The 21,196-nt window shown below is 33.7% G+C and overlaps 2 protein-coding genes across 3 annotated transcripts; both read right to left on the bottom strand.

The window, feature by feature from the left end:
* Positions 1–1,609: 1,609 nt before the first annotated feature.
* On the bottom strand, positions 1,610–12,500 carry LOC105317980 (uncharacterized). 2 transcript variants are annotated; one of them, XM_011414820.4, is made up of 2 exons: positions 12,299–12,500; positions 1,610–2,677 (listed from the first exon to the last, which is right to left on the bottom strand). In XM_011414820.4, the coding sequence occupies exon 2, from the start codon at positions 2,675–2,677 to the stop codon at positions 1,868–1,870; it is 810 nt and encodes a 269-aa protein (XP_011413122.3). In that variant the 5' UTR covers positions 12,299–12,500; the 3' UTR covers positions 1,610–1,867. The 2 variants fall into 2 exon arrangements, with proteins under 2 accessions (XP_011413122.3, XP_011413123.3); XM_011414821.4 differs by lacking the exon at positions 12,299–12,500 and adding an exon at positions 8,381–8,664.
* A 1,488-nt stretch (positions 12,501–13,988) lies between these two features.
* On the bottom strand, positions 13,989–20,142 carry LOC105317979 (fibrinolytic enzyme, isozyme C). Its single transcript, XM_011414819.4, has 6 exons — positions 20,016–20,142; positions 19,272–19,464; positions 15,417–15,504; positions 15,005–15,173; positions 14,325–14,473; positions 13,989–14,188 (listed from the first exon to the last, which is right to left on the bottom strand). Exons 1-6 carry the CDS (start codon positions 20,125–20,127, stop codon positions 14,036–14,038), a joined length of 864 nt encoding a protein of 287 aa, XP_011413121.1. The 5' UTR covers positions 20,128–20,142; the 3' UTR covers positions 13,989–14,035.
* Positions 20,143–21,196: the final 1,054 nt, after the last annotated feature.

Genomic DNA, 21,196 nt, shown 5'->3' with positions numbered 1-21,196 from the left:
ACATACTGGTGAAAAATGCTAATAAGCCTTCAGAACAAAATTGTATATATACAGTGTACAGATATTTATTTCACAACATTTTAATAGCGATTGTAAAAGCCCATGGATTGATTGTATCCAAAGAATTTTGAACATGTGCGGGCTACAATATGTCTGGCAGAACCATAATTTTGTCAATATAGAATGGTTATCTGCTACTGTAAACCAAAGATTAAAAGACCAATTTATGCAAATATGGTCCAATGATATAAATTGTTCTTCCAGAGGTCATGTGTATAAAATTTTAAAACCATATTTTGGCTTTGAGAAGTATCTTGATGTTTTACCTGTAAAACTAAGAAAAAAATTCATTAAATTTCGTACATCAAACCATCATTTTCCTGTAGAGACAGGCAGATGGTATAACATTCCTTTGAATGAGAGGCTATGTCTTTTGTGTAATAAAGGTCTCGTTGGTGATGAATTTCATTATATTTTAGAATGTTCGGCACTAGAAGAAATAAGGGAAAAATACCTTAACACAAAATATTGGAAAAGACCAAATTATTTTAAGTTTTCTGAACTCATGACTAATTGCAATTGTAAATCGCTAAGAAAATTGTGTGTATTTATTTCAAATATTTTTGATGCTGTCTGCTTTTCTTAGTTGTTTTCCTATTAGGATCCTTTATACCAAAATCTTACATAAGTAGTTATTCTATAGTCTGTCCTTTTTATTATTTTTTTCCCTGTATGAAAATGTACCTGTTTGTATGTACCTCTGACGATTTGTATTTGAGTGTATTATATATGTGTTCCTCTTGTACCAAATTATTTCGTTTGAGCGAATAAACTGAACTTGAACTTGAACTTGAAGATCAATTTTCACATGATATGAATATTGGTACATCTTTCATATGGAATGGTAACATTATTAAATGTAGTGGTAATATCAACATACATGTATGCTCTGTTAACATCATTATAATATACTGTGATGACATCTTTATATTCAGGATTGAAATCTTGTAAATCTGCTAAACGATGCCAGAGTGTCTATTTGGTGCTAGAACTATTATGACTTCGTTGATTCAATTGATTTGGTAAAAATGTTTCCCGATCTTAACGGCTTTCAAGGAATTATGTAGAAACTAAACAATTTCTTGACATTCGATATTAAATCATGGAAAAAGTAATCCCGATACCTATATTCAATTTGGCATCATTTTAAGGGGGATATGCGGCCATCTTGTACATTTGAGGATAAGAATGATAACATATCTTGAACTGGTTTGTTTCTGACTGAAACTGGCCAAAAATGTTGCCAAAGTATAAAAAAAAACAATAAATATGAGATTTTCCATGTTGTTAAATAGAATACACAGCCAAATGTAATTCGTTTACAGTAAACAATAAAATGCATTTTTTTTTCTTGATTCATACGGGTTATGAAAGTGGCAATCATTGCAGAAAAAAAATTACATTTAATTTCTTGCAATGTCGCCACCTTTATTATTAAATTCGTTTCTTAAATTAAACAAAATTTAAACAAGAAGCATGTAAACATGCAAGTGGGTAATTCCGATTTGTGCTTTACACCGAAGGAAAATCTAATCCCAGCACACAAAGGGAAAATAAACATTGTGATCTTTATTTTTTAAATTCCTGATAAGAAAATACAGTACAAGAATTTGCGACACTAAAAGTTTCTCTTGGAAACAAATACAAACAAACTGATAAAATGGACAATACAAATACCGTTACGAAGAAATTTCTCATAGATACATCACATGAAACAACAAAAGTCTGATTGTCAAGATGAATACATCTAACATCATTTCAAAACGTATAAATATTACACCGTGTCATTGCATGTCGTGATCGAGCTTCAGCGTTTGCCGTAGAAGTACCCACTGGAAGAATCCATTCCAAGTTGTCCGAAACGCTTCCTCTTTCCTCCATACAAATATCCATTGGAACCTTTGATCCCTAGCCTCCAGAAGCGCTTTTCTTTGTCGCTGTCTCGTTTTCCATACAGGTAACCGCTGGATCCACCGAGACCAAGGGTCCCAAACCGCTTCTCGTCATCGCTTCTCTTGCCGTAGAAGAAGCCGGTGGACCCTCCCATTCCCAAACTTTTATACCTCTTGTCCACACCCATGTCTCTTTTCCCAAAGAAGTACCCGCTTGATCCACTAATTCCAAGACGGCTGAAGCGCTTGTCGTCACTGCGCTTTCCGTAAATAAATCCCCGTGATCCTCCAAAACCCAGCCGTCCATATCTTTTATCGAGGTCCCGCTTTCCGTAGAGATAACCGCTCGATCCTCCCATCGACAGCGTTCCGAACCTCTTGTTCATATCATTATCTGCAATAGCTTCCGGCGGAACGTCTTCGACGTCACTGTAGCCGTCCAGAACAACCCCTTTCTCTAGATTGTTGATACTGAACGCTTCCTTTAAACAGTCGTCGCTATTCTTTGTGCAGATTTGACAAAATTGAAAAGCTTTGTCCTCACTGCAACAGTCTGTTAATTTTACAGCAATAATTTGAGGAAGTCTAGAGCAGGCGATGCACGTCTGCGCGATGTTTAGGTCCGCGTCACAGCGCGTGCCCTCCCCCGTGTCACTTACAGGAATCGGGTTCTCCTTGTCAGCTGCGGAGAGGCAGAACATCCCGAGGAAAACTAACATCAGCATCTGGAAAGGGAGAGAAAAAGAAACGTCACATTTTGATAAATGACTGGCCACAATTAAATTATTTTTATTACAAAGTAACAACCGTTTCAGAAAAATGGCATGTGCGAGGCAATTTTTATTAGGCAATAGTTATAGCAGACTATTTTATACGACCAATGCTTGAGCTTCTGCAAATACATTCCTGCAAAACTATGGCTCTTTTGATATTTTCAGTTTTGCTGCAAGTAAATACAGTAAATGATTCTGTATCTTAAAGACTGTGTTATTTTATTAAATTCCTTTACATTAAGAAACTGCTACCATAGTTACGCTAGTTCAAAAATTATACAACCTAATCAAGTAGGAAACCAGTCAATTTTTGTATTCGTTTGATATGTACACTAAGTGAGTTTTCATCGTATTGTTATTAATACTGTAGAGCGACTTTTAACATAAGACGTTAATTTGTATTTGTAACGTAAGGCGATAGCTGGGGAGGTTTATGTTTTGAGCCATTAGTAGGGGATCAATACGGCCGGACTGGGAACTCGTTAGGGATCTATTAAGGTCACGCATCACTGGCCCGAACCGATGTTATCCCACAAAGGGCGGTAATGACCTCAGTTAGACGGATGGAAGGACGAGGTAAATGGGGACCAGACCAACTGTTCACAAGTTGTTTATCTGAAGTAAGAAGAGTCAATATTTTAATGGAAGCGCTGGGTATGTTTTATATGGTGTCTTATTTAATCGAGATAGTAAATGGAAATAGTCTCAATTAATCTGCATCGGGCTCGTGTTCCGCGGCTCGGAGTGATACAGATTGAGCGGCCTCTCTCGTGGACGGTATTATCTTCTGCGGAATCTGCCGCAGAGAAAACAAATCAGAGAGATTTAAAAGCATTTATTCCAATCAACAACTTTATAATTTAAATGCGATTCACTTAGGATGGAATCCCTTTTTCTGAATAGCTAGTATTTATCAATTCACGTCGACAAATGAATTATGGATATACTGTTCACACAAAAGAAAACCTAGTTTGCTGTCACATTGACAGCTTTCTCTCTTAATGGTTTTCCATAATTTTCGTTCAAAATTCATTTCAAATAAATATTGCTTTCCAAACTAAAATGGGGTCCATCACCCCCCCCCCCCACCACCACCACCACCACCAAACCCCGGTCCCCCTTGTGGCTACATGCTGTAATAATTGTGAGAAAACAGAAACAAGTGAGATTATTTTTTACAGAAGTTGTCTCTCTTATCAGAGGATCACTCCACCTTAACGTTTGTCTAAATGACAGGTACTTGGCGTTATTCCCCAAAACCATTTCACTGTAGGTGAAACAAGATAAATGGTCTACCTATTATAAGAAATGATTTTAGAAAAGGGCGTAAGCTTTGATATATAAATATGGAAATAAGCAGTTTGTCATGACGTCAAATAATTCGCTCTGTGTTATAATTTTAACATTGATATATTGTTTATTCTAGTTTTAAACATCATATCTAGACTAGTTCTCGGTTTCATTAAAACTTGCTACTATCTTCTTGCAAAGATTTCTTACTACCAATTCAAAGATAAAAAAGGACATCATAAAAGGAGATTGGATCATGCACACTTCTCTGTAATTCAATTTGTACGACAGCCAACTGTCAGATCCCAACTGCTTACTGAAACTGTAGACAACCTATTGAAGCTGTAGACAACTTATTGAAACTGTAGACAATTGAAACTGTTGATAACTTAGTGAAGCTGTTGACAACTTACTGAAACTGTTAATAACTTACTGAAACTGTAGATGACGTAATGAAACTGTTCACAACGTACAGAAACTGTTACCCAACTTACTGAAACTGTTGATAACTTACTGAAACTGTTCACAACTTACTGAAACTGTTGATAAATTACTGAAACTGTTGACAACGTACTGAAACTGTTGATAAATTACTGGAACTGTTGTTAAATATTGAAACTGTTGATAAATTACTGAAACTGTTGATAACTTACTCAAACTGTTGACAACGTTTTGAAACTGTTGATAAATTACTGAAACTGTTGATAAATTACTGAAACTGTTGACAACATACTGAATCTGTTAATAACTTACTTAGTATGTTGACAACATACTGAAACTGTTGATAAATTACTGAAACTGTTGATTACCTACTGAAACTGTTGACAACATACTGAAACTGTGAATAAATTACTGAAACTGTTGACAACATACTGAAACTGTTGATAACTTACTGAAACTGTTGACAACGTACTGAAACTGTTGATAAATTACTGAAACTGTTGATAACTTACTGAAACTGTTGACAACGTACTGAAACTGTACATAAAATACTGAAACTGTTGACAACGTACAGAAACTGTTGATAAATTACTGAAACTGTTAATAACTTACTGTAACTGTAGATAAAATACTGAAACTGTTGACAACGTACTGAAACTGTTGATAAATCTGAAACTGTTGACAACGTACAGAAACTGTTTATAAAATACTGAAACAGTTGACAATGTACAGAAACTGTTGATAAATTACTGAAACTGTTGACAAATTACTGAAACTGTTGACAACATACTAAAACTGTTGATAAATTACAGAAACTGTTGACAACTTACTGAAACTGTTGATAAATTACCGAAATTGTTGATAACTTACTGAAACTGTTGACAACATACTGAAACTGTTGATAACTTACTGGACATGTCGACACTTACTGAAACTGTTTACTGACATTTGTATGTACATGACGGCCAAAACATTTGTCATTTAATGAAGAAGAATTATAGAAAAGTTGTCGAAATCAAGTAAGCAATGTTATAAATTATAGAATTTCAGTAATTTGGATCATCTATTCAATTATATTTTGATGTGAAATAATCATGAAATAAGAAAACTTTCCTCTACAATTCGTGATTTTTTTAACTAATAAAGATAATAGTTTACGTTGACAAAAAGCACTTACGCAACCGTTTATATCTATCAAACCACATGACCTCAATAATTTCATATGAAGTAATAAAATGCAACAAGCTTGAAATATAGTATACATGTATTAGCGAAACAAATTCAACTAATATAACATAAATACATATTATTTTCCTAGAGCATGGAAATTTCTTTGCATGATCATTCACTAATCTTTCGGACTTTTAAAAGGACGTTGGATCCTGCGATCGAAAGTCTCTAAGTTTTTTTCTAAAGTATTTTTTTAACATCTACACACATATCTAAACCAAAATTCAAAACAAAATTTTGAGGTCTATATGCTCCGTTCGGTGCTACGGTGTATTTAATATGACCTTTCTGCACTGAAAGTGCAAATTGCACATAAATCGCTGTTCCCTCAATAATTTTTTATCGAAATGAACCATGGTATCAAATACAAATTTACATTATTTAGAATTAATAAAATTAAAATTTAATGAAAAAGTTTGCAATTTCTTCACCTTATGGATATTTTGACCTTTTTGCACTGAAAAAATACTATTTTTATTCATAAACGATTGAACATGCAATTAAATAATTTAAAAGTCTCAAACTTTTTCTCAAATTCTGACAGACTTGTCAAAAGAAACTTAAATATTCAGAAAATAAAAGCAAAAGTATGGGTCTATAATGTAAATTTTGAGATATGGCAAGAAAAAAAGCTTATTTTAGGGGGAAATTGGAGTTGATTTTTTCTTTACCTTTATGAAATATCACTTAAACATGCCAATATATGTTGATAGAAACATTGAAATATTGTTGAAATATGTTTTTTGAAACAACACGAAGATATCCCAATGCATAAACTATCTGAAAATTTGGTCTGCACGGAAAATAAGAAAGCCAAAATGACGGAACTCTAAAACAACTGAGTAATGAAAAATGTTCATTTTCTTTTTAAAAACCTTCCGCCACAAAATATAGTCCCTTACTACACTCTCTAAATATGGAATTTTTCCTTCACTATTTTATTCAATATAGTTTATTTGGAATTGTAAAAAAGGAATTTACAAGTAGTAATCATATATGACACAGAATTTCCAGACTAGAGGTGACCCAAAATGGCTACCCAAAACCAGAGGATCGAACCTCTTTAAACAACTTTTTTTTGGATCCTAGCCAGTATTTATTTGTTTCTAACCACTACCGCTTCTAAGAAGTCAGTGAATTAGGACATCATATAGTTATTTTTTACCCATATTTATTTTACAGAATCACGTACACTTTATTCGCCATGGCTTTTGTTCAATAAACAGTTGCATTGATCAGCACGCACTCTATTCAGCTGAAACTTTTTTTTTCACTAACTGCATGACAGAAATTATGCCAATGTGGCTGAGATATAGTTTGGAGGCATCCATTTTTGTTGTATATCATAATGACCTTAATAGGTTTTTGTGCACAATGTCACTCAAGGCCACAGGTTGCAGTAAGCAAAACAATAACTGAAAGTATGGATCAAGTTTGAGAAATAAGCAGCTGGCAAATAGCAGTTAGCAGTTCTTATGAAGAGCTATACACTTTTTTTGCAAAAAGAAACAATCTACTCTTTTTAAAAGAAAAAAAACCCCTTATCTTATAAGTGAAATCGAAATTTATAAAAATAATGGGACAAGATCACCATAGAAGTATTTTATCATGCCATTACACGTGTTTGTATGTGCTTCTTTTTTAAAATGTAGATGTTCCGCGTTATCATATCCTAGTTGTCATATTCTACATTTTGTACATACATTCACTTAGATAATTTACAAAAATAAATTTACAATGTCACTCCATACTCAGTTTGCCATACCGGGTATATACCAAATTTTGTAAGAAGTAAATGAATTTAGATGACGATTTTTATTTTTTTTTAAATAAAAAAGAAGTGATAATATTAATTATATGATATTGGAATTTTGTAACGGGCAAAAACAATGAGCAAAACTTTAAGTGATTATGCGGACTCGTCATTTGGTTTAAGGCACGCAGTGGATGATTTCATCTCTTAATGAGAGAGATCAGCTGCGTTGTTAGTGATTTAAGCACAAAGCTTCATACCACGGGTCATACATCATTTTATCATTACGTACCAAAAAGTACCTAATCACGAAAAACCTTCATTTTTGGCGAAAATCTACATCTGGGATGCCAAGACAAAGCCGTATACAAAAGATATGCTGATAAAACACCGCATTGCCATTGCGTTATACGGCTTATATCCATTCATAATCCGCACACTAGCCATAACGGCGGTCAATTCTTGAGACAAGGGTGGGAGGGGGTAACATGGATTGATCTGGCTCCGAGTTTCAATTCAATTAAAAAAAAGGAATTTGCACAATCTTTTTTTTTAGACCTTAATTTGTTCAATAGTGACATTATATTAAAATATTAAAAAGATTAAAAAAATTAAAATGCAAAAATTGTTAACGTTCTCCAATAGTCTGAAACCATTTGAACAAGTTCTCATTGTTAACTGCAAAGAATACTTTTCATAGACGTATGAGCAATTCTTATACGGATATAAACGATCTATTATTATTGTATAATCCTCATGTTGTATTTTATATTATTTTTGTGATGACACATTTTTATTATAAATTAACAGAAATCGAACTTTTTAATACATTTTTTTTTAAGATTGGTGACTATTATCTACTTTATAAAAATCTGTGAATTTTATCTGATATGCTTATAATGAATCCGTTGTCATTTTTTTTTTCTTCTAATTCAACGTACCTGTTTCGAATTAATAGTCTTCACATTGAGATTAGAACTCCTCGGGTAAGTAACACTATTCGGACACTATTTTTCTCCTCAGCGTTTTGCCTATGCAATTCTCTGCACCACTTTCGTTTCGATCGATTGGTTTTAAGTGGCCAACACCAAGATTTATTGACAGACAACTTTCTACATCGCGATATCACACACACTATTCAAATTTTTATATCAGATCTGATGCAATGAGAAAATTACAGAAGACAAAATAGCCAACTGCCTGTCACGGAAGGAGCTCCTCCTGTGATAACATGGAGTCGGAGTTTGAAGGCGGAACAAGAAGAACTGGAAGCTTATGATAAAGTGGGAACACTAATGTCTCGTCATGTTTTCTTTGGTTTTATCATTGATAGATAGATTCGTTTGTCCTTCATTTGCAACTGGCTCCATTTAACGATTTTCTTTACACATTGACAATTTACACTACAATTAGCAGTACTCATCACTTTAACTGATGCGCTTCCTCAATCACAAAATGGCCTGTTAATACTTCATATCAATAAAATATTTTATTGTTTCTTTAAGACCAAACAAAGGATTAAGGTAGAAAACACTTTATTGGTACTTTTTCGATATCATAATGGATAATGAATGCATTATATCTACATGAAGTAGCTTTCCTAATCACAAAATGTACTACTTCATACATTTTGAATTGACATTGAAACAAATGGGGAAAAAATTGAAGGTTTCTTTAAAACAATTTCACGGTTATCTCTATGCAGTAATTATTCTTCAGTTTTGCAAACACACCGTACTGTCAACCTCGTATGGAGCAGGTACGAACATTAGTGCCTATGTGTTGAGGGGTGAATTTAATCAAACCGAATTTTGTTTTACATAAAAGAATTTTTCGCCGGAAAAGTACCATTGCTTTGGGGTGTTTAAAATTGTGTTCTGATTGCAAAGATTTTCCCTTTCTATTACAATTTTAATATGGAAGCTTCTTGAAACCATTGGAAATTTCCATTTTGTTAAATCTCTTAATGTATCTGAATACATAGTCAAATAAAAATAACATGTATTAAAGCAATCTAATTGATTGCACCATTATTTCTTTTACCAGCGGATGTAAAAGAACATCTAACCCTGGTCAATTTGATTCTGTAATCTCTTAATTTCTAAGAAAGTGTTACATTTAAAGGCGCGGATGCTTCGCCAATAAACAAGATTATCCTTTTTCCGGTGACCTTGGTGTCAATTGTCGCTCATTTTCTTAGGGTGGTAACAGAATTCGACGGCAATTTCCCGGTTTTACCGGGACCGGCTTCTGTCAGCCAAATCATCGTCTCGCCTTGCTGCCCATTCTCCGCAGCGTAAGAACTATCTTGCATTCTCCCGCTAACCATCCCGTAGCTCATGCGTCCGATTAATAAGCGGAAATTACTCGATTATTTTTTCATGGAATTCCTGTAAATTTGCATAGTCCGGCTCCTAATGGTCATAAACAACAGATTTAATGCTATTTTCACTAGAGATTGTAAAAGAAACACAACAACTCATTATTCACCATTAAAAAGATATGTTTTATATTGTGCAGATAATTCTCCTACAACAACTTTGCAAATTGCTAGCATAATGTTTTTTCGCTAACCGTATAAAACAAATCTTGCTCATAATAATCTAACGCGGCAATTTTAGTAACGAGTAAGTCTAATTCATAACCTTTAAATATGACACAACATTTTTATCTACAAAAATTCTATATATTTATTTACAATCCTGATTTTAAAAAGGACCATATTGTATGATTATGAAAGTTCGCGCATTTTATCAAAGATTAGTGAAAAATAAATGCAAAGCCACCATCTGATCTATTTAATGGACAGTCTTGGAGCTAAACTATCGCATTAATTATTTATTTCTCTCCGAATTTATTACCGGAGTTGTAAATTCAAAGCGCGATTTTGTTCTTTTATGAATTGTAAAAGAGATCAAGTGAACTCTACAATAGCCAAGATATAATGTGCCAATGTATGTGGTGTCCGTCCTTAACTTAAAATTGAAATGATTACATACCAGCGAAAGCCGTGTGTGGTGTTCGGTCTGAGCAACGCTGAATCGTTTTGTAAAACGAGTTAGATTACCAAAACAAGTTTCCTGTTCAAAATTGTGTCAGCCCATATAGTTTTATTTTATACTTTAGATCATATACGTATTCATAAACGATGTTACTACAGGCATACCACACAGTACACAAAAACAAGAAAGCTGCGCGAAGTCATGCGCAATGTGCAATAATTAAATTTGGTTAGTTTGATTTTTTTTTCATGAAAGGTTTAGCTACCTATTTTGCAGTCGCTCTGTACAATGATTAGAACTGTGTCTAGCAGCATAGTGACGCAAGTCTACGCTACTTCCGGGGATCGACGGATGTTGAGTTTGGTTTATATTCTAATCTCTATCAATTGTCCAAATTATCATTTTATTATTTCCGATCCCAGTGCAAACTGTATTTTGTCTTTATCCAAGTACATGACTTTGTTTAACAAAGTCTTGAAAGAAAGTCATCGACGTGCTAAAATGACTTTCAGTGTCGATTAATTAGTAATAAACGGTATTGAATTGAACATATTCCATTGACAATAAAATCAGAGAATTGACAGAATTGCTGCACTGAGTATGAACACTCACATTTTGTAGAATGAATACAAAGAGATATGATTGCACATATATCTGATGAATAACAGGTACGCTGTGGCAGACATTAGGGTCATCAGGACACGTGTTTTTATGGTTTTATTTGATTCTTTAATCTCTTGTAGAACAGTTTGTTAAGAAAGACTCATCACAAAAAATAAAGGATTATGATTTAATATTTTCTTTCTACGTATATTTTTTGACATGCAAAATACCTTAATACAATTGCATGGTGTGAATCATCTTTCAAGTCCGCGCAATCTCATGAATTTGATCTGTACAGTTTTGAATGAATGCATATTATATTTTAAAAAAATTGTGAATAATCAATGTCAATGTGAACAATATTTTCGATTTTTATGATATTCACCTTAAACGGTATGTACAACAACAATAATCCTTGAATATGTATATTTTCATCAATTAATTAAAATTGTTATTCGTTATATTTAAAGGGCACGTGGACTAGGATTACATTAATATTTTCAAGTACACAAGTTATCGCAAAAGTCTGAAAAAAATAAGATAGTAATAGACAATTGAATATTAGTAATAGAGAGTAAAAAAATAACGAAGCATTTCAATAAAGAGGGCCGGATGGTCAGTGCCATTTTGAGTCTATATGTACCTCCTTTTCAAGAAGAGATATGTATATAGATGTAGAAAAAAAAGTTTAAATTTAAAGCTAAAAAATTTTGCTTTTTTTCTTAACGTAATATTAGTTTATGGCCAAAAAATGGAGTATTTGAAAGTTACGGTAGACCTTATGGGTGTTTGTTGTAACTTAAGTTTAAATTCTATATTCTAAGTAAAAAAGGGATTAATTTTATGAAGTAAAATTACAAAGGTTTATATATAATTGCAAAAATAAATAACATCAATAGCCTTGTTATTTGTTAATCAATTCGATCGTATCTAAATTAAATTTTATCAGAATCTTATCCTGAATTTTCAGGAGATTTACGAAAACGCGCTTCCTGGAAGAAATCACCACGACAGCGGCGCTTTATAGACTTGTCATTCACGATCGCCGAACTTTATTGAATTTAAGAGTAATCCTCAACCCTCACGTCCTATTGGGAAATCAGCGATACCTTTAATACATCTTTATCATTTTTATTGAAGTTCTTTTTTACATTTTTTTTTTTTACAGTGCCATGAAATGAAACAGAAAAATGCAAAAAGTAAAGATTACAAACAAATAGCAAAAAAATCAAAATCAGATTACTTTTAACTTACCTTCGACTTGTAAACGTGTTTCAAATTATATGCATTAATATTTTTGAATGGATAGTATAGCGCCGCTTCTTTATTAAATAGCTACTCGCGGATTAGTTTCCTATCGACTGATCACGCGTTGTATTCCTACACAACTTCCGACCATTACAAACAATCTATTGTTCGATATACTTGGTCCATTTGATGTCCTTAAACGAAATACAAATGGTGAATACCGTTTGCAAACAAACGTGTAAAGTTGTGAAACATATTTCCAGGATTATGTAGCAAAGAAAATAAACGCACGAGAAATTACGCTCATAAACAATGATTAACTTGTTGGTTGGTATTGCGCGAGTTAATGTCGCACAAATCAATGCCCTGCTAATGGAATTTATTGGTTTCGAGACAAATGAATTTACTTTGAAATTTGTATAACGACTACTGTACAAAACATTGCGAGTGCTATCTAATTTATCAATTAAGTCAACGCTTTTTTGGCTTAAATTGTGTGAAACTAAGTGCAGGGAGTATGGGGCGATCTTTTGAAAGTCAATCTGCCCGGGGATCAACGGACACGTTCTATGACACTCATTTGAAATATTTGCTCACTGGAATGGCTATTTACCTCAGAGGAACACTTTTGTTGGGAACATGGTGGAATGATTTCAAAACAGATTTGATTTCGTACTCAAAGCCATTCGCCAAATCAATGACCAATGTTTAACTCAATGTCCAACCACTCCGTGTGTTTATTTTTGTCAGTGAACCCACTTTTGGGAGAGCATGATGATTAATATATGAAGTGCAAGGCAGATATCAAATCAAATAGGTCCGGGTTACAGATTTAGTCCGGCGGGGGCGATATCAAACATTAAGATGCAATTTAGTCCATCTTTGAGAAATAAGAATGGTCTATTCTCCCCGTGATGTAATTTTCTGCCGTTATAGATTCTTTGTTCTAAATGCGGTTCGGTCTTCTAAAGGCGTAAAGAATCGCAGCATATTCCATTTTGGCTATCTGTTATCAAAGATCATTAAACTGTAAACACTTTCATACAAATATAAAATCTCGACGATTTGAAAAGACTATTGATCTCTATAGCTGATAACGGTATAGATATTCTAAAAGTATCATCTACTTGAAATTGTTTCCTGAAACCAAATTGATGACATCAGTCCCTTCATTCATAACAAACCCTGGGTATAAAAACAAGAATGGACCTTGCGCAAGTATCTTTGACGTGTATTCAATTTCTAAATAAGTATTTTCTTTTTGTGGGACTCTAGAGCAAACAAGACCATGTAAGGACAGTAGGCGTGGGTTTATGTACCCCGCGGGGATTGGTCCTGTTATAGAAGTAGGTTAGGCATGCGCTTATGGCAAAGTAGGCTAGACGTGTGCTTATGACAAAGCAGGTTAAACGTGTGGCTATAACAAGTAATACAGACGTAATATGTTGCTATTGTAACATTACCACCAAATACTTTTATATCCTCTCACTAATGCAAAATAAACGCAGTATTTCTGTTTAACTTCCATAATGAAGCAATTAAAACCAGAAAATTATTTTGTGCGTTCTGATATATTGCTGGTTTAAAGGAATCGCAACCAAAACTTGTCTGTAGAAAACCCAGAAATGTTGCTTCACACTATAGCCTTTCCCGTAACTGTGACTTAATAACGGGTAAGAAACAACCATATCTTGTTGTTTATAATATATTTTAATTTAGATTGGTTAAAAGAATGAATAACGTTTAGGCCATATTGGCGTTGATCCAGTCAAGGTATTTGCTGACTCGTACGTAAACGCTGGGGAATCCTTCACACGTGGTGATTCCCCATGACGTAGCTCCCGCCAAAACGTAAGCTCCGTTATCCTTACAAACCAGGGGTCCTCCGGAATCCCCCTATGTATAAAAATTAAACATGAGATGACATATTGTTTAAAAGCAATCACAGCAACATCAGTATTTTGCTACATTCTTAGACAAATGGAAATGTTTCATCATAATAGAAAATGGCTGTTGATTGCAAAAAACTCACATTACAAGCTGATCTGCCCTCTGCCTCTATGCAGATGTGCGTGTCAAATATGGATGCACCGGAAACCGCTCTCCATTGGTCGGCACAGTTTCCGTTGTCAATGACATCCATTTGGGCCTCCATTAGTACCTCAGCTGTACCGCTGTTTGCTGATTACATAATTAAAGTAATCATTATTAACATGAGACTCTCAACAGGTTTTAAAGAGTGCACACTGTTGATGGGTGAAACATGAAGCATTGGTTTTAGGGTAGACCTGCAAACATTTAATTCAAATGTATGGATAAAGTAGACCGCTGTCAGACCAGAATCAGTCTGTCAATATTAAAAAGGCAGACAAGGATAATACGAAGCTCGTCCTTTCAGTTTATCGACTTAGGCTACGGAAATTAAGTGTTGAGCTACATTTTTTGTTGTAAGACAATGCAAAACTGATAATGACAATCATGGAACCTTCATTGTTTTAACTGAAGGACAGTCCACTTTTAAATGATCCTGTCCCAGATACGAATGGACACAAAAGAAAATCCTCAACAAATATTATTTGTCTTTAGGGTACTTACCGGTTTTGATTGTTTTTCCACGTTCATCATGTTCTTTTTAATTTTTACTTGTAGAATTTTTATTACATGTATATGTACCGGTTGAATTGGTTGATTTAAGTTCTATTCTAGACTGACCTGATGTCTTTCCCCACCCTGTTATCCAACAGTCGGGGTTGCCAATAAAGCTGCTGGTCCCTCGGGCGAGGCCAATAATCTCGGCTCTGTTAGAGGTAACCTCTCCAGACAGTTCAAGCAGGGCAATATCGTTAGGAAATCCAGCTCCGTTACCGTTGTAGTCTGGGTGCTAAAAGTATCGGTAAGTCAAATTGTCAATTATTCAAAATGACCTTGACATCTTTGTGACATCGACTCTGAGGTCATTTTGTGTAATTCGGTTTTTTTTCTTCAGAAAATGATTTTTTTTCCTATTTCGCTGTTTGAAACTTGATTAAAGGTATGATCGCAGAGATTTGTTAGTAAAAGAATTTTTATCAAAGACACATGTGTCTGAGAGTATGTTGTTGTTAGTTAATCTGGCGACACTGACCATGATGATTCTGTTGACAGCCAGGGCCTGCGAGGTGGTGGTGTCGGACTGACGGTGTAAGCCTGCCACGGCGCGGATATTTCTGGCTCTGTCCAAATACAAAAAATACCATTACATGGTAAACATGTAAGCAAAATCAAATACAAAATATCGTTACAACGTACACATGGAAGCAAAGTCTAAGAATCAGTTTTTATCCGGAAAAACTATTCCTGGCGGTGCTCTGTGTCTGTATTTGTTTAAATTTACAGATTATATTTTTTTTCAGTGCAATGAACAATATAGAATAAACCACAAACTATGAAGATTGCCTATCGTGTTCTCGGTCCTCTATTTAAGAGATCGGCTCTAGTGTTATAGGGGCTCTGGTGCATTCTTAGTCATTTTAATTTTTGGTTTTTGCTTGTACTTTAACACGCCACTCTGCACGGACTGACCCTATCCTTGGGGAACTCTTCTCACTTCTACCCAACCGTAGGCATACAGAGATTGATGACTTCTATACTAAGACAAAAAAGTGGGCGATCGTTCCTTAAAAAATAATTTGGATTCTGCGATCTTTCTCTCGCCAGCTGACTTGATATAAACCTGAAGTTGACGGGTTCGCAATCGAACGCTGCAGCAATACTTTACAATGATGAGTTTGTGATCTTGTTATTTCTTGTTTAAGGATACCGGTCTTTTGGATTGATAGGGGTTGGGTTGTATTCATTTAGTCATTCTTAGATATGCCTTCAATAGTGCTATTTGCAACGTATCAAGGTCATTGTCAATCAATCGTTTGATATGAATTTAAAACTTTTACTCTAAGAGTGTTTATCTTTATTATAAAACATGATCTTTCACTTTCAAAGTTTAACGAAAATGGGAAGATGAGTAATAACTGTATATAGCCTCGAAATACTTTATCACTGTAAACTTTTATAAAGAATCAAAAGTATCTTATACTCTAGACTCACTCTAATTTTCAGCTTGGAATCTAGAGTACGGTACTGTATTTTCACTGCAGATTTTTATTTAATTTTCCAGACTCAATATTTTGCATTTATGAATAATATAGTTAATTCGTTCAGCATTTTAAATTTTGTTCGAATAGAACGTCTTCATAATAGCCTAATTATGTAAAGCTTCGCGTCAGTAACTGTATATAAGATCACAAATCATTTTCACACAGATAATTGATTTAACCTACATCTATACATCATTTAGTTAAACACTCAATGATTCTATTGTTAAACAATTTAAACTAGATTTTAGTTTGTTGCTGCTGTAGGGAAAGTCCAAATGGTACATAAATCTGCCACTGATTTCCTACATACAACAGAATCGTGAGGTTGTACTGTCCGTTAAACAAAGCTGCATTCAAGACAATGTAAAAAAAATGCTGCATTAAATAAACAATGTAAAAAAGATGCTGCATTACTTAGACAGTGTAAAACAATGCTGCATTACTTAGACAGTGTAAAACAATGCTGCATACTTAGACAATGTAAAACTTAAAAAATGTAAAAAAAAAAATGCTGCATTAATTAGACAATGTAAAACAATGCTGCATTACTAAGACAATGTAAAACAATGCTGCATTGCTTAAACTACGATGCATTACTTAAACAATGTAAAACAATGCTGCATTGCTTAAACTACGATGCATTACTTAAACAATGTAAAACAATGCTGCATTACTAAGACAATGTAAAACAATGCTGCATTGCTTAAACTACGATGCATTACTTAAACAATGTAAAACAATGCTGCATTGCTTAAACTACGATGCATTACTTAAACAATGTTAAACAATGCTGCATTACTAAGACAATGTAAAACAATGCTGCATTGCTTAAACTACGATGCATTACTTAAACAATGTTAAACAATGCTGCAATACCTAGACAATATGAAATAAAGCTGAATTACTAAGACAATTTGAAAATACGGTGCGTTACGGAGACACTGTAAAACAATGCTGCATTACCAGACAATGTCAAACTACGTTGCATTTCTTCGACAATGTCAAAATAAGCCACATTACTAAAACAATGTCAAACAACGCTGTTTTTTGACAATATAAATCAATGCCGCATTTTAGACAATGTAAAACAACGTTGTATTTGGTAAATGAAAAAAATCATGCATTTTTTAGATAAAAGAAAGTGTGAATGAGGACGTATAAATAAACTGCGTATATTTTGATTTCAATATTTTGGTGGAATTTCAAACGTAGATCCTTCCAAGTTTATTGAAATTTAATCTATTTCAAGTGTGTATACCCTACATTATTTCACAATGAATGTTCATTCAACGCGCGTATTTTATACATGTATTTATTATTTTCCTCGTTTAGAAAAATCCTACTTAATTTTATCAAGATAAACCATCGTCGTGCTTTAGATTTGTTAACTTTTTTTTTTTAATTTACTCTTATCATCAATGGCTTCAGGCGGCTATCGTTCATTTCAAGTATAATAAAGAGAAGCTAACACTATGTCGGATTTCTATCAGCAAAAAAGATTTTATCTTTTTAATGCAATTTGACAGTCTGGCATTTAGTATTGGAATCATTAAAAGAGTTATTGAAATTCGAGAATTTATTGAAAAATATCAAAGATACTAACAACAAAGGCGAAAACTGTAACAATTAAATTAGTCACTAAAATTAGAGCACGGACAATTACTTTTAGAAACATTTTCCATAACCTTTGTTGAAAAAATTGAATTGCTATTGTAAATTACAATCCATTTTCACAATAAATTGATGATATTCTATTTGTGCCATCAATATGCGTGCTGGAACATCAAACACCAATACCGCGAGCCGTTGGCGATATCACCAAGCAGTGCTTACAATTTTTGCGATGTATGTTTTGCACAACTTGACACGTACTGTAACCAAATAAAGATTGGAAAAAGATGTTTTATAAATGGAAAATATATCATTTGTTATTCTATTGAAATAACGAAATGAATAATTATATATGTTGTTTTTCTTGCCAAAAAAATATATAAAAAAAAACAACATTTGTTGACAAATTTCATTGGATTTTCATTATTTGGTGGAGCGTTATTTTCGACGAAACAACTTTATGTTTAAATCAACCATATAAGTTTCTGGATTTTTGAGGATAAAAAAATCTATACGACCAGACAGCGATTTATTTTGCTGGAACAGACGTGACAATCGTTACTTACATGGAGCTCCGGTACAAATTCAAACACTTGTGTTTCTATTATCAAATCATCTTTAACGCGCATTTAATTTTTCATATCTCGCGAAGCAATGTATTAAAACACTCAAAAAAGGAATGAGATATTCGCCCAAAAAAAACACAATAAAATAAAAACACCATCTGTATATTTTAATACGCTGTGTATCTTTTGAATTATTAATTTGAATTTATTGATGATTGGACCTTTAGTAAATCAACAACCCAGCTGAGAGGTTCTTCCATTTATGTAACAATAATACGATATATGGAATACTTACACTATGCAAATTGTAAACGTTAACAAAAAATCATTGTACAAAAAAATACATGTACACAAAACAAAGTAGTCTTGCAAATCATACTTATATCTATATAGACCAAATCAGTCAACAATCTAAGTCATTCAGATTTCTAACACATGCTCAATATTTGACTTATTCTCTTTAGAGAAGTAAACAGGAAAAGCCTTCATCCACTACAGAGAATGCCGTGTATTCGGTAATTTTAGCGGTGATCTATTTTTTTTTAAATCGCAAAAAATGACAGACGCAAATAAAAAATAGGTACAATTTTTCTCCTGTTTCGCAAATTTTGTGACACAAAAAAAAATGTTATGTTATACCATAGTGTGATATATTTGGAATCTTCTTACCTCTGTCCGTCCACGCAGTGAGCGGCGGTGAGGACGTAGTTGGGCGCTATCAGGGACCCCCCACAGAAGTGGGACCAGGGGAAGAAGGAGTAGGGCTGGGCCTGCAGCGACACCTGCCACGGCCATTCATTCTCACTCGCCTCGGCCCCGCCCACAATTCGCACGTGGGTGGGATCCAGATACTTGGTGGCACCTAGAATGAAATTTACGATCAGTTCATAGAATTTTGTTTATTTACTAGTATCTATTTATTTATTATTTTTAAATCATTTAATTCTGGTAATAACGCGGCATTTGATTGGATAGAAAAATTTAGTTAAATTTGTATAACCTGGTTTGCACGTCACAATGCACAAACCTCAAAGACGAACTATTCGCTTGACGTTACCTTTGAATTTTGAACAAATTAATACCATTTTAAAAAATAAAAAACACTCAATTTGTACATAAAAAAATAAATATTATAAACCGCGAATTATAAAAAAGCGTAAATTGCTAGCGCTCCAACCCAGGTTATACGAGGATAACTTGGATGGATATTGAATTCATTCCTTAAAACGTAAACTGCCCCAGTCTGGTTATACTCGTATAACTTTGGAAGACATCAAGTTCATTTCTTAAATATATTTTGAAACTTAAATTTTACGAAAACGGTGAAAATGAAAACGTAAAACAAATTTTAAAAAATAAGACATTTTTGTCGATCTGACGACGAATTTGTTAACACCTAAATGTATGACTTACTTGCCGCGGCAATCACAGAGATGAGGGTGATAGCGATCATGTTGGACAGGTATGACTTACCTGTAACAGATAGATCCGGGTATTTATGTGGCACTGGTCGTGTCCCCTCCATAAAGCGCCCACCACACCTGTCACCATTCTCAGACCCCGGTCTTTTGATGTACGGAGGGACAGTGCTCACATTATACTTCTATTGTTTTATTGTTTAATACGATTGTTTGATATCACAATACTATAGATAAAGTGGTCAGTTTCAAAGAGACAATAAATTACTAAGTCATTAAAAGAGAGCATGAACCCGTCTTATGACGTATAGACACACAGACAGGCTGTCGATTCTCTTGTGTATTAATTCAATATGATGAGAGACCATAAGAGAAATTCAATTTAATCGATAGTATATTATACAATCAATCTGTGGGTTTTTTTTTTCATTAATTCAACGTTACATGCAGGGAGTTATCTTGTGTGTTTTCTTCTTGTCAGTTTATTATACTTTACTTTATATTTCATTGATTTGTGATTCTGTCAGCTAACTTCAGCTATATTCCTTGAAGAAATACCAGATGTATTTTTCATATAATTTTGTTTTATTTAAAAAAACCCGCTTTTGTTCCAATTCTAAAGTAACTAAATTGTTATTTTACAACGATTGATAAACAAGTTCTACAACTCATATTAAGTAAGATTTCTCGTTAGCATGGATGTTAGCGCGAAGGGGGTCATTGGTGTGGGAGGAAGCCGGAATGCCCGGAGAAAACCCAGGTACCCAATCTTTGATATGCATTTAACTTTAAACCTCGATCGTAAATAAATCTGAAACTGATATTTATATATTTGTTAAAAGTAATATATAGCGTCCATTTTGATCGAAAGACAATAATTCAAGGGGAGTGTGCGGTCATCTTGTACATTGAGATTCAAAAAAACACGTAAAACCTCCTAGTTACTGCTTTTTTTTTTATCTTTTGACAACGGTTTTGGTCAGCTTTGGGCAGAAACAAGCCAGTTCAAGAAATGTTGACATTTTGATGGTTAAGTTCGCTTAGTAGCTTTTTCAACAAAAATATGATTTGCAGAAAATTTAATACATGAACATTTTTAAACATGAGGTCAATGATGATTTTGCAATAAAAAATTTCAACGTGATAATAGCAGCTCATACAGCTTTGATCATAATT

The sequence above is a fragment of the Magallana gigas genome, chromosome 2 (genome assembly GCF_963853765.1).
Source record: "Magallana gigas chromosome 2, xbMagGiga1.1, whole genome shotgun sequence".
Taxonomy (NCBI): domain Eukaryota; kingdom Metazoa; phylum Mollusca; class Bivalvia; order Ostreida; family Ostreidae; genus Magallana; species Magallana gigas.
The sequence above is the reverse complement of the archived record's forward strand: the minus strand, read 5'-3'. Positions and strand labels throughout refer to the sequence as shown.

Excerpts from the sequence above, each read along its gene's own strand:
- LOC105317980 (XM_011414820.4), bottom strand. The coding sequence starts at position 2,677 with ATGCTGATGTTAGTTTTCCTCGGGATGTTCTGCCTCTCCGCAGCTGAC.
- LOC105317979 (XM_011414819.4), bottom strand. The coding sequence starts at position 20,127 with ATGGAGGGGACACGACCAGTGCCACATAAATACCCGGATCTATCTGTT. Across the intron at positions 19,465-20,015 it reads CTCTGTGATTGCCGCGGCAA|GTGCCACCAAGTATCTGGAT; the intron begins GTAAGTCATACA and ends ATTTCATTCTAG. Across the intron at positions 14,189-14,324 it reads AGGGCAGATCAGCTTGTAAT|GGGGATTCCGGAGGACCCCT; the intron begins GTGAGTTTTTTG and ends TTTTATACATAG.